Genomic DNA, 14051 nt, shown 5'->3' with positions numbered 1-14051 from the left:
AACTTCAATGTCTCTGGTTGACTGAATGCACCCGGACTCGGGCCTGGGTGCCAGCTGGTCCATTTGGATGGCTTATTCAATATGTGCGGGCTCATTTACGTTGGTTTGGAACCTTACTGGTTTATTGAGTCTAGCGAGTTAGTTTGGCTGACTAGTTAGACTTTAATTGTATACAAATTTTGTCCACTTCATTAATATAAACAAAATCAATTAAGCTAAAAAAATAATAATTAAATTACAAAAATACCCTTTGATTAAGAGTAAAACTAATAAACATGTAAACTAAATCCATAAAAATGTAAGTTAAAAAAAACATAAAATAAAAACCAAATAAAATTTAATTTTCACTTTTTTTTTTCTTTTGTTAGAGAATCACATTAACACACAAAAAAAAAAGTAGTAATTAAAATTGAAAAGAACAAATTCACACACCCCTTTTTTTTTACTGAATAAAAATGATGCCATACAAATGGAGGAAGGCTAAGCGAGCTTCATTCTCATTCATGGCTCCTTCCCTCTCATCTCTCCTTCACTCTCACTCTCTTTTCTCTTTCCCCAATTCTAACCCTAAATTAACTCACAGTCACAACTTCCCTTCCCGACCCTCCCCACGTACCCTGACCTTCCGCTCTGGTTCCAACCCCAACCCATCCCCTACCTCCGGCACCGACGAGTCATCGCCTTCTCCGCCACCATTGCCTCCTCCGCCGCCTGCCAGAAGGTCCTTTGCTGTTGCCACCGGAGAACTTTTCTTGGGATTGGCCTCGCGGCTCATTAACAAGCCCAGCCGTGGCCCAAATGGCGAAGAGGTGGCCTCGGTTGCTATGTTCGAGAATTATGGCAGTACGGTTTGGAGTAAGAAGGAGAGGATTGGGGCGGTCATTGAGGATGAGATTGAGCCTGATGTAGTGTGGGAGCAGAGCGTGAAGGACGTCGAGGCTGAGAAGCAGCGGTGCGTGGTTACCAGTCCCGGGTTCAGCTTCTCCGCCGCGGGACTTCTCTTCCCTTACCACCTTGGGGTTGCTCAGTTTCTCATAGAAAATGGGTACATTAAGGTAGTTTCTCTCTCTCTCTCTCTCTCTTTCTTTTGGTTTTTCCATGACTGAATTCCGCATTTTTGTACGAACAAATTGATTCTTTTTCACAATCAAGCAGTTTCTGAATTTCTTTGAGCGGTTATGTTTACAAAAATAGCTTAATTCTTCTAACATTTTAGGAGATAATGAATTTGTATGAGCGAACACCATTTCGAATTCTTTTGATTTTGGACAGCTCTGGTTTATATATCTATTTGAAATTCGTTTATAATTTATGTTTTGATTTGGATATTTTCTGTTTGTCTAAGTATATAACATTACATTGCTCTTAGCTGCTTTTGGAAGAATTTGCTTAGCGTTGCTGCACAATGTGCTTGAGATCTTTTACCGTATACAAATTGTTGTCTCAACGCGTAAGTTATAATTGGCTTGTAGTTTTGATTTGTGGGTATTGAAAGTTTGAGTGTGCAGGGAAAACTTTGGATTTGGTTTGGTGATTATGTTAATCGTTTTTTATGACTTCTTGCGGAAAATGTTATGTAATTACTGATTAGTAACGACCTTGTTATTCACCTAAAAAACGCCATGTTAAATAGTGTATCCACTCACTCTTATCACTTGGAAAGTGTGAGCATTTGATAAAACCATTAGTGTAATTTTTTTTTTGAAAACCCAGTCATGATGTTTGTCACTGGTGCGCTTAGACTGGCGATACCTGTTTTCTTCACTGTGGTTAACAATGTGTTGTGCATGTGCATTATACTTACCTCTCTCCCGTAAGTTTTGTAAGTTCAAGTTTTTAATTTCTCATTTGTAAATGTAGAGGAATGAATACAAGATTTTGAATTATGGCCTTTTTCTCATAACAAATGCTTGTTTTGATTCAGGAGAGCACTCCATTAGCTGGTTCCTCAGCTGGGGCCATTGTTTGTGCGGTGATTGCCTCTGGAGCCAGTATGGATGAGGCATTGAACGCTACTAAGATACTGGCTGAAGACTGTCGGAGCAAAGGGACAGCATTTCGGCTTGGGGTATATACCTCTATACAGTTACTTACACTAGCTTCTCTTTCCTACAATAATATTTTGGTGACTCTCTCTTATTCTGAATAGAGAGCTGAATAGTATGACTGTATTCCAATTTGTTTGCTATTGAATCTTAATTCTCAACAAGATTTCACGTAATTTTTTTAAAATTCCCAAAAAAAGCTATGGGAATAAATGCATATCTGGGTTTTTAATCTTTTAGTTTAAAGATACTTTGAACTTAACAACTTGTACAGGCTGTCCTTCGAGATGTTCTCGACAAGTTTCTGCCAGAGGATGTGCACATAAGATCTAATGGACGTGTTCGTGGTAAGTGGTTTGTTTTCATTTCTCTGTGTTAAAATATGTAATTGCTGCATTACTGTATCTCTACTTGCTTGGCACACTTGATAGGTGTCCAGCAGCATGACATCTTATCAATTTTAATAATAATAAGTTCTTGTATCTGAGAAAACTGTTGTAAAAATGGAGTATTTTCTGCACTTCTTTGATTATGATTATAAAAAAGCATTACTGATAATAAGGAGGATACATATCAAATCTCAATATGATGAATAAGAAAGAAGGCGTGTGCGTGTGCGTGTGCTTTAAGATGTTGTAAACTTGTTAAACATTTTTGAATTTGGATGCATATTTTAGTCTTATAAGCATCAATTTGTATCTCCTCCTACACAGAACATTCCTATATTTTCTAAAAGGGATGAGGTTTCAACCCAAGAGGATAGCTCAAACGGTCATGTGGTTTGCTTCCACAGGTCTGAGTTTCGAGTCCCTTTTGTGTACCTACCTATTCTGATCCCCAAATATTGGTAGAATTAGGTGGAAAGCTGAGTTTCATAAAAAAGGATGAGGTTTCAATCCTCTATTATAATTGAAATAGACGATATATGGTTCAAACTACTTTTGATAAGATACATGCAATTAAAAAGCATATTCAGAGTTTTTTGAAACATTTTGAATACGAGATGCTATATGTTTGCGTTTGTATTTTATCAATCATATCATGGAATATGAGTTTGCTACTAGGACTTCAGACTATTTTATGAACTTCCTGCTCACTATTTTCAAGAATACGAAATACCATTTAATGTTGAGAGAATTGTGATTATTTTTCTGTAAAATATTGCCTCACATTTTGGCTCGCTTTGAAAATTATCAAGGTGATCTTAAACTGCACTTGTACAACCATAGAAACAAATTCCAATATAGCCTTTGATATGTTTGATTTGGAATAATATTTGGTAATATGCTGAATACCCATACTTTATATTCGAGGCCTATTGATGGAATATGGCATATGTCTTTTTCATATATTTGGAGCCATATATTTTTCAAAGCTACCATCTTGCAGCTGGCTTATAGTTTCTTCTTTATCAACAGTTGCTGTAACCCAGATTCTCTGGAGGCCCAGAGGATTATTAGTGGATAAGTTTGACTCCAAAGAAGATCTTATTAATGCAGTTTTTACTTCTTCCTTCATTCCAGGGTATTAGTTTCTCATACATTTTTGTCATGTTATGATTTTTTTGATTTCTTAAACAAGTTGTACTGAAAGTTAACTTCATTGCAGATATCTTGCACCTAGACCAGCAACATTTTTCCGTAATCGACTTTGCATTGATGGGGGTTTAACCTTATTTATGCCTCCAACATCTGCAAAACAGACGGTATATGCAAGATATACTTTTATATCTGAAAGTTGTGATAGTTCCCAATACTTTCTAAAACCATACAACCTGTAATCTGTTAATTATGAGGTTCTTACGTTTCCTGGGCATTACTCTTGAGTTACCAAAGTTTTAGTTGATAGAAAATATGTTATTCTTATAAAAAAATTATTTTGCTTTAGGAGGAAAAATTTGAACACCCTTGTAAATTTGAACACTTTGTGAGTTGCATCTGTCTGTATAGGGATAAGTTGTAGCAATATGGGCATAGAAGCTAGGTTATTCTAAAATATTAATTTAAACCCTAAGCTTTTCTTCGTAACACATAAAATTCAAGCTGCATCTCTCTCTGGTATGCAAACGTCTGTGATTTGAATAATTTACATGATTTACCCATTGGAATAAATATATGAATCTTAAAGTCACCATTTGAGTGTTTTTTCCTTAAATATTGTATTTTTCTTTTGCAGATTCGCGTATGTGCTTTCCCAGCCAGCCGCTTAGGATTGGAAGGAATTGGGATCAGCCCAGATTGCAATCCTGAAAATAAGACTACCCCTCGGGAGGTAATCTTCTAGCATCGTCTTCTGAGTGATGCTCTGTTTTTTATGGTAAGCTGATAAAAAAATTTATTCAAAATTTCAGCTTTTCAATTGGGCACTTGAGCCAGCAGAAGATCATATTCTCGATAGGCTATTTGAATTTGGATACCGAGATGCAGCAATATGGGCTAAGGAGAATCCAGCTAATGAATTAGTTAAAGATGGCAGCCCCGTAGTGCAAAATGGTTTAGTTTAGCACAATAATTTATAATAAAGAGTTCCATTTTGACCTAAAAGATAACATTGTGGAATAGTCGTCACCTCACCTCTGGGGCTGGGATGCTGCCATATAGTCTTCAGTATCAGGTCAGGTAATAGAAATTTTCTGTTTTCATTTGAAGCCATAGTATTTAATTTGATTGTACATGGCTTGAACCAAAATGTGATATGACGGATAAACCAAACCACAGTATATTGTATAGAGGACTGGATAATTCTTTATTTCTTTGTAAAGTACACTAGCTATAAGTGAAGGGAAAAAAGAATAAGAAAAAGAATAACGAGTAAGCTATGAATTTTTTCATTGTTATATTGAATGGTTGTTCTCTTGGTTCAATATCAGGACTGGGCACTTGGGAAAGTTCAATTCTAGGGTGTCTAGATAGGGACAAATAGTATTTGAATCTACGGATGTACCAAAGTATGAATAGTTGACGTTGGCTCGTTGATATTTGGAGAGCCAATTAACATGAATAGTTTAAAATTAAAGGGTGATATTTGTGCTTACGGCTGAGGAAAATTTTCCAAATAAAATTAGGGGGAATCTGTGCTAGGAAAAATTTGATAGTAGTCGTCGGGAAATTAAACAGTGAGGCACATCAGAAATATGGAATGATTTAAGGATTGAACAAAAATAAAAATAAATGAGTGATGACATTTCGGAATAGTTAAATTTGCATATTGAGAGAAATGATCAAAAAAAAAAAAGTTGAAGTATGTTGAGATGTAGAACAAGTATCAAGATTTTGCAATAGTTAAATTAAAAAATTAATTTTTATTTTTTACCTCAACACTCTAAAAAGTGATTTTTAATTCTAGCAGCTAAAATCAACTGAAAATAAACTAAGCTAAACGGATGGTAGTAATAGAATGGAATGTGTTGTAATAAGTGTTATATTAGTTTATTTTATTTTTTAATTATTTTATAGAATGGAAAAGGGTTTCTAATACAGGATTGGAATTATATTTTTATTTTTTGAATTAGAAGATTGGAAATTTGTTTCCATCGAATAGTGGAACTACTCTTCTATTGTAGTTACTATTCCATTATTCAATAATTTATAAATCAAACAATGATATAACCTCTGTACAGGAAGAGGAATGATATGTGCACATAGAATATGCCCAACAAATATTACACAATGATCTGACATGTATTTTTTAATACAGTGGGATAAAAATATTTATTCCATTCAGAGGCCATTTTGTTGTATCAGACACTGTAGGCGATTATTATAGGGAAATTCCAAAAACTTTTACTCTTACTCTTAGTATTTCTAACTCTATACCTTGTTTTATATTTCTCACAAAAATACCCCTAATATCAAATTAACAATTCTCCTTGCTCAAATTTCTCAGCACTCTAACCCAAAAATGTTCCAGCCACCATCATCATCATCTACAAACCAGCCACCATCGTCTACACACTGAAGAACTTTGCCCCTTTCGCCGAAGTCGTTTGCCCACGCTGCCTTCAATGTCGCACACTTCACCGAATTCGAGCACTTCACCAAACCCGAGCACTTCTCTAGATCTGTCTTTGATACCCACCCCTCCTATTGAAGTAGACACATTGAAAGTCCGTTTTTAGTAATTACCAAATTAATTAAACCAAGTGAATTAATTAAGTTGCGAAATGGTAATTAAATGTTGAAACAGATTTCAGATCTGACGGGATAGAATAAGAACTTCTCACGACAGAAACTGAACACAATAAAAAGACAGTGCAAAAACAATAAAGAACACAACAAATTTTTACAAGGTTCAGAATCCCTTTCGGATAACCTCCTCCGAAAGGCATTGATGGTCATGGAACTGAATTCAGATTGAGAGGAACTGAATCTGTCATGGAGCTAAAGTAGTAGAGGCATTGATGGTCTTTCAAAGCAGTCCATGAAATCTGCAAAAATCAATTAACACGTGAACATGGAACTTTTTAAACTCCCTAAATAATTCTTCTCCCCCTTTCTGTCTATCAAAAGAGCTAAAGGAATACCATCAGAGGCCAAACACACTTCCATCATAGATCATCATGATTGTCTGCACACATCTTAGATGAAAAACAAAACAAAGAAACAAGAAGAAGAGAAAATGAAGTGGAGGGAAAAAAAATGGGTACCAACCAAAACACCACAAAAATTGGGAAAATGAAAACTTTTTCATGTCTAAGAATATGATCTTCAATGCACAATTGAAATTGTCAATATTTTCACTATTCCAACAAACAATTAACTTTTTTTTTTAGTTTTTTTTATAATAGCCCAAAGGTATATATATATAAATATAAAAATGCTAAAATATCATTTTGTGCCCAAAAAATCTTTCATGACCTGTCCATTGAGAAAAAACCAAACATTAGTACATTTTAACAAAATTTTACTATAATGTTTAGTAAATCTATTTAGCATATCATGCTTTTATTTGTCTCAAGAAAAATAGTTAGTCCTATCAAATGAAATATTTAAAGTGAATCAAATGGTGTATATGCATTTTAATATATTTGTTTTACCACTAAAATCAGTCTCAAGCATTTGTATGTGCATATGAAAGCATGGGACATTGCCCTTTGGTGGCAAATTTTAGCATTTTCGCAAGTTGCATGAAGTACCCATCTTAGACACTTTCACACTACACCGATGGTAGCCCTTTTCACATAGTAGAGTATTTCTACATAATTTTAGTTACATAGTTCCAACTTACTCATGGATGACTTTCAAACACCAATGCAGGTAACTCTATTCTTAAGATGGAGCCTGAGACAAGATAAATAATGTTATATACTCACACACAACATACACATATTGATTCATAAAAATATTAAATTGATAGGCCTCTCTATTTTCGAGACCAGTAAGCAGGATATATTAACTAGAAAAACTAACCAAGTAGTAAAATAATGTTAAAAGCTAAGTTTTTCAATTTTATCAATTTAGACAAGAACACGACAACTTTTGAGCAACACAATGTCAATGATATGACAAAAAAACAACAATAATAAAAAAATTAATTAATACAAACCCCCAAGGATTTCTTGAGGGAATCAAACTTGATCACATCTAGGGATTTTGTGAAAATATTTGCAATTTTTTAGCAATCTCAACATATTCTAAGACCAAAAATTTATTTTCAACAAGTTCCCTTGTGCGTCGCAACACATCATCAACACAAAAACATTTTTCGTGGGAAATTTTCAAATGTTTTCTCAATCGACATGGTTCACATTTACCAAAAGAATATTTACTTAAATTCGGTAAATCATGAATATGACTCACACTTCCAATTTTTCTCAAATTTTAAAAATCCACATGACCATGTTTTTCATGACACAAATTTGTATCACTCCTTGTGTTTGTGTGACAACTGTGTGATTGAGATAATGTGTAACAATTATCAACACATTTATAACCCTTCAAAACATAATTTCCATCTTGGTGAAGCACAAAACAATTATCATGAGAAAAATTACAAACAAGTCTTGGTCACAAATTTTGACTTATACTAATTAGATTAGTTTTAAGTCCATCAACCAAAAGAATATTTTGCAACTTTGGTAGTCCTTCAGAATTTAGAGTGCCACTACAAAGTACCTTACAAGACTCACTATCTCCAAATGTGACTTTCCCATTTTTCAAAGTCTTGAAGTGAGTGAGTATGCTTTTGTTACCCGTCATATGCCTAGAATAACAACTATAAAAAAACCAAGAGTTAGAAACACATGTTATAAGACAAGTAAATGCAGCAAGACATTTGAATTGATTTTCTTCACCCAAACTTTCTTAGGTGGAGTCCTTTTCTTCAAGGGCAAGTCTCAAATTATGATAATGATTAAAATATTTTTTCTTGAAGAAAATTCATCAAGGTAAAACATGTAGGACGAATATGACCTTTCACTCCACATAAATAGAAAATTGGAATAAAATGACAAGATTTTTTATTCTGAAAATTTCTGGTCTGTTTCTCATGTGTTTTGACAGATTGAGAAGATGAGGCCACATGAGTCTGAGTAGAACCTGCAGAAGGGTCAGTCGTCGAAACAGCAAGAAGATTTCCATAAATAAAAATTATTTTTTTCCTTTAGGTTTAGATCCATTTGATCCTAACCTAGAAAATAACAAGCTTTTTGACCTACAAGCATAACATCATCCATAACCATAGATCTATGATTAAGCATTTTGACACCTTTCACAATTTGGTCAACTTCATTAGACAAACGTTTGATTTCAGAATCTTTAGCAACAATATCAATTTGATATTTTTTAACAAGAGAGTCAAATTCTTCATTTCTCTTCTTGAGAACTTTGTTATTGTTTGCCATCAAACGATTATTTGAACACACTTTCAACCATTGATCATACATGTTTTTGTATGATTCTTTCAAGGAATCCTCATTCGAATCACCATGGGAACCCTCATCTGTTGAAATAATATTATTTAAACAAAAAAGATTCTCATTCACCTGCACAGAAAGAGGTAAGCAAGAAAAAACAGAAGTTGAGACAAGATTAGAATTTTCTTCCTCATCGCTACTTTCAGAGTCCTAGTCACTCCAAGTGGCTGCCATGACCTTCTTATTTTTCTTCAAGGTATTGGCACATTCAGATTGAATTTGTGCAAAACCTTCACACTTCCTGCATTGAATACCTTTTTTATTAGTAGATTCAAAAGGTTTGGAAAAATTATTAACTTTGGAGGATTTAGACATGTTTTTCTTGTTACCAATGTTTTTCATAAACTTCTTAAAGTTTTTCGATAACAAGATCATTTCATCATCATCTTCCTCTTCTGAGCTTTCTATTTTCTCTTTGGAAGATTTCAAGGCAATTGATTTCTCCTTCACAACAATTGGTTTGTCTTGTTGGCAGATCTTTTGATTAAGTTCAAAAGTTCGAAGAGATCCCATCAATTCCTCAACTTTCAAGGTGTCAAGGTTCTTTACCTCCTCAAAGACTGTGATCTTGGATTGAAACCTATCATGAAGAGATCTAACATTTTTCCTAACCAAAACAGAGTCATACAACTTTTCTCCAAAAGCAAACTATTCATTAGCAATGTTAGACAATTCTTTATAAAACTCAGTGATGGTTTCTTTTTCAGACACACGAAGGTTTTCAAATCTTGTGGTCAACATTACAAGCCTAGATCGCTTGCCAAAATTTTAGTTCAATGACGTGGCAATCAAAAGTGACATGTGGCAATGCATGGCCATCAATTGGCACAATAATGGTCAATGAATGTATTGACCAAGGGAAGTGTAAGAGTCAGAAGATGACCTACTGAGTCGTCATTTCACCGGTCGGAAGAACATTGGGAAAAAAGATGGTTTTATCTAGTGAGGAGGTGATTTACCCGACTAAGTAAGAATTTACCTGGGCTGGGAGTGATTCACCAAACTAGGTATGAATTTACCTGGTCAAGGAGTGTCCTACCTGACCAGAACCATCAGAAGGGAGGCTTACTTGACCAGTAACATCAGAAGTGAGGTTTACCCGACCAGCTACATTAGAATGAAGATTTAGCAGACCAGGTATGTCAGAGTCTCAAGAGTTAGTCGCCCAGGGACTTTTTAAAGAATCTCAGTTACAACTACAATTCGAATTGCCCGTAACTACCGCGCGAATATCTCAGATATCCCGAAGTAGTAGCCACATTGTTGCAATAAGAATTTGTTTATTATTTTATTTAAAATTGGTTAAAATAACCAAGGACTCAGTCAAAAGGAAAGAGATTTCATGTACGATCCACGAGCTTATAAATAATGACATCATTAGGGGGGGGGGGACTTTTAAAGAACTTTGACTGGGAGAACTCTTGAGACATTTTCTTAGAGAACTTAGAGAGAGAAACATTGTATTTTTTGACTTATTCTTAAGTAACTTGGTTGGCTCAGGTTCATCTGATCTTAAGTATAAGTTCATATATTATAACTCAAAGTGGATTGGGCTATTACCAATAAACTGGGGCTGAACCACTATAAAATTGGTCGTGTCGTTTTATTTTCTATTCAAGGCTATTGGGATTATTGTTATTTTTGTGTCTACTTGCAGTTGGACAAAATTGTGGTCAAAATTTTGGGTGCTTTCATTGAGAGCCTGAATATAAGAAACACATTACCATCCTACCATTATGGCGCCCAAGAAGCCCAGTGTATCAACTAGAAAAGGAACTGTTAGACTAGAAGGTCTAGCACTTGAGGACCCTGACACTGAGCCTAGGGTCACTCTCGAGGAGATAACCCCAGAGGTCGAACAACTCCAAGAAGCCATGGGGGCTATTCAGGAAGAGATGATGCAGTTTAATGCCCGACATGAGTCGTTTGCAGAAGAAATAGCCAAGCAGAAGGCTGAATTCAAAATACAAAAATAGGACATGGACGCTAGAAGCGAAGAGATAACACGACGACAAGAGGAATCTGACTGGCGACATCGTGAAGCGGCACTTGCACTGGAAGTAGCTACTCAATTAGCTCAGGCCAATTCCCAAGCCGCGACACAATCAGATGCGCAAGGAGCAAGAAACAACAATGCTGGTCAGAAGTCCCTTGCTGGCAGGGCTGATTCTCGGGGACCAGACTGAAGTCGAAGTAATCGTACTGGTTGGGCAGATGATGAAGTTCGCTCTAGGACTGCGTCGACGCAAAGGGAGAATTCTAGAATCCCTTCCAGAAGCCACCGGTCAGAAACTCCTCGATCAGGAAGTCACCGGTCAGGTAGTAAGGAAACCTCGCCCATGAATAACCAGACCAGAGCTCCTTAAGATAAGAAAACTCCACAATACAAAGGCGGATATGGTCGAGATGAGGCTGATAGTCATCAAAGCAACCGGTCAAAAGAAAAAGAGGGCAATGACCAACGAGAAGGAGGAAGGGACCGCCCGGGCCATTTTGGAAAGCTGCTGTTGCATCCTGGCCAGCATCGTAGTGGGAAGGAGCAAGTCTGTGTAGTAAGCGCTCTGAAAAATAAAAAAGTACAGTGTTCGATCGGTTAGAAGGACATGCTACCTAGAAGGATCTAAGGGATGTTATCAACAACAAGAGGAAGACCGTCCATGTAACGCCCTGGATAGCCAAGACCACTACACTGTGTAATTACAAAGGTGCAGGACTTGCTAATCAAGCCAACCCAGTTAAAAACGTGAATTCTAAAGTCATTAATGTGCTAGGGTTAAAAGGTTTTGGTCTCAAATGATACTTTCCATATAATTAAACATTTACACATGGGATCCCAAAAGAAATAGCGTTTAAAAGTCTGTTTACAAATTTTCCAGAGTTCAGACAACCATCAGCCTTTCTAAAGGCAAAACATAAGTTTATGGTTTTCCTGTCCCTGTCTCCCCTCAACTATGGCGGCTGAGCAGCTGATCATGTACATTATGCTCTCAGAGCTCTCCAAATCAGGGCTTATCAAGCTTGCCCTTGCCTTTACCTGCACCACGAAGCACCCGTGAGCCAAGGCCCAACAAGAAAACATATCATATCATATAACAAGCAATAATAACATTTGTATAACCCTTTAAGCATGTTCATACACTTAACATACCACAATAATCACAAATCATGAAGATTCAACCAAAGAATCAGCTAATCATAACTCAGTTATACATCATAACAATCCATTAGTCAATATTAACAAACAAGTCACATAATAGTCAGGGTCAACGCCTTAGGTCACACCCTTAATTTATCCCACTGACTCTGGCCCGCTTAAACCGAGCTCAGTGCATAACAAGCTGTCCTCAGCTACCAGTGGCCGAGCCGCGCCCTATGTGCTAGTGTAAACTTCGGCACTCTTAGGCCGTTGGTTTACAGTTTACATGGCATAATACCATCCTTTACAAAGCATACAAAATAGGGAACCCTTAGTCCCACTATAAATCCACATCCGGGTGCAGTTTTCTTACTTTTAATTCCCAAGTTTACTGATTACGAGCGACGCCTCTCGAGCACGATCCGCTTCCCGAGCACTAGCTTAATACCTTCTTTGATGAACCATTTCCTTAAAAAATTTCTGAGCTTAAACCCAAGCTTCTCAGCTTCAATTTAGTCTTTAATCCTGGTTGAGCTTCCTTAGTTGAACACTGGACTAAACCTTCAAGATTCTAGCCCAAACCACTGAATTCCCTTAGGTTTCAGTAGTTTTCTTACGAGAGAGAAGAGAAGGAAGAGAGGAGAAAAATGGGCCGGTTTGGTTTTCTTGTTCTACTGTTTTCTGTTTACTTAGTCTAACCTTAGTTAATTAAGTCAATCTTGAGGCTCGGGGTACCGGAAACGTCCCCGAGGGCAAAATGGTAAAATTCCCAATATTCCCGCCTAGGCTTCCTAACCTCAAATATATCTCCATACATTTATTTCCATAACCTGATAACCCAAATAATCACCTAATACCCGAAAATACCCATTGACTTGCCCCAAGTCAAATATTAAGCATCGTTGTGACTTCCCACTAACTAGCTCCCTAGGATCGCCTAGAGTCGCATGCTGCAGATTTTACCCACATAATAATGTGGTTCTCACAAATATAACATATAATCACATTTACACTCATATAACCATACAAGCATGTTTATCATATAATCACACGTTAATTTAATAGATTCCCACATAAACCAATTATGCCATTCCGGCACACTAATCAAGGCCCTTAAGCCATATTAGTGATTTTGGGTCGTTACAACTATCCCCTCCTACTGAGAATTTCGTCCTCGAAATTTACCTGAATAGCTCGGGATATTGATCCCGCATCATCTTCTCTAGTTCCCAGGTCGCTTCCTCAACCTTGCTATTTCTCCACAATACTTTAACTAACAGAATCGTCTTGTTCCGTAGAACTTTATTCTTCTAGTCCAAAATCTGAACTAGTCGCTCCTCGTAGGACAAATCTATCTGTAACTCTAAATCCTCATACTTCAATACATGTGTCAGATCTGAGACATACTTTCGCAACATAGAGATATGAAAAACATCATGAACTCCCGACAACGACGGTGGCAAGGCCAACCTGTAAGCCACCTGTCCAATCCTTTCTAAAATCTCGAAAGGTCCAACAAACTGAGGGCTTAGCTTTCCCTTTACTCCGAATCTCCTCACCCATCGCAGTGGTGAAACTCGTAGAAACACGTGGTCCCCAACCTGGAACTCCACGTTTCTATGCTTAGGATCAGCGTAGCTTTTTTGTCTACTATGCGAAGCGAGCATTTTGGCTCGAATCTTCTCAATAGCCTCATTTGTTTTCTGAACCATATCTGCCCCCAAATATTTTCTCTCACCCATCTCATCCTAATGAATGGGTGACCTACACTTCCTTCCGTATAACATCTCATAAGGAGCCACTCCAATCGTGGATTGATAACTATTGTTATACGAGAATTCGATCAACGAAAGATACTTACTCCAAGATCCCTCGAAATCAATCACACATGCCCTAAGCATATCCTCCAACACCTGAATCGTCCTCTCAGACTGTCCATCAGTCTGAGGATGAAAGG

The 14051-nt window shown here is 36.7% G+C and overlaps 1 protein-coding gene across 1 annotated transcript; it reads left to right on the top strand.

Annotated features, from left to right (window-relative positions):
• The first annotated feature begins 440 nt into the window (after nt 1–440).
• On the top strand, nt 441–4881 carry LOC133782095 (uncharacterized). Its single transcript, XM_062221285.1, has 7 exons — nt 441–1055; nt 1925–2068; nt 2320–2392; nt 3464–3569; nt 3654–3750; nt 4221–4316; nt 4396–4881. Exons 1-7 carry the CDS (start codon nt 456–458, stop codon nt 4546–4548), a joined length of 1269 nt encoding a protein of 422 aa, XP_062077269.1. The 5' UTR covers nt 441–455; the 3' UTR covers nt 4549–4881.
• Nucleotides 4882–14051: the final 9170 nt, after the last annotated feature.

Source organism: Humulus lupulus, chromosome 6 (genome assembly GCF_963169125.1).
Source record: "Humulus lupulus chromosome 6, drHumLupu1.1, whole genome shotgun sequence".
In the NCBI taxonomy this organism is placed as follows: Eukaryota; Viridiplantae; Streptophyta; class Magnoliopsida; order Rosales; family Cannabaceae; genus Humulus; species Humulus lupulus.
The sequence above is the reverse complement of the archived record's forward strand: the minus strand, read 5'-3'. Positions and strand labels throughout refer to the sequence as shown.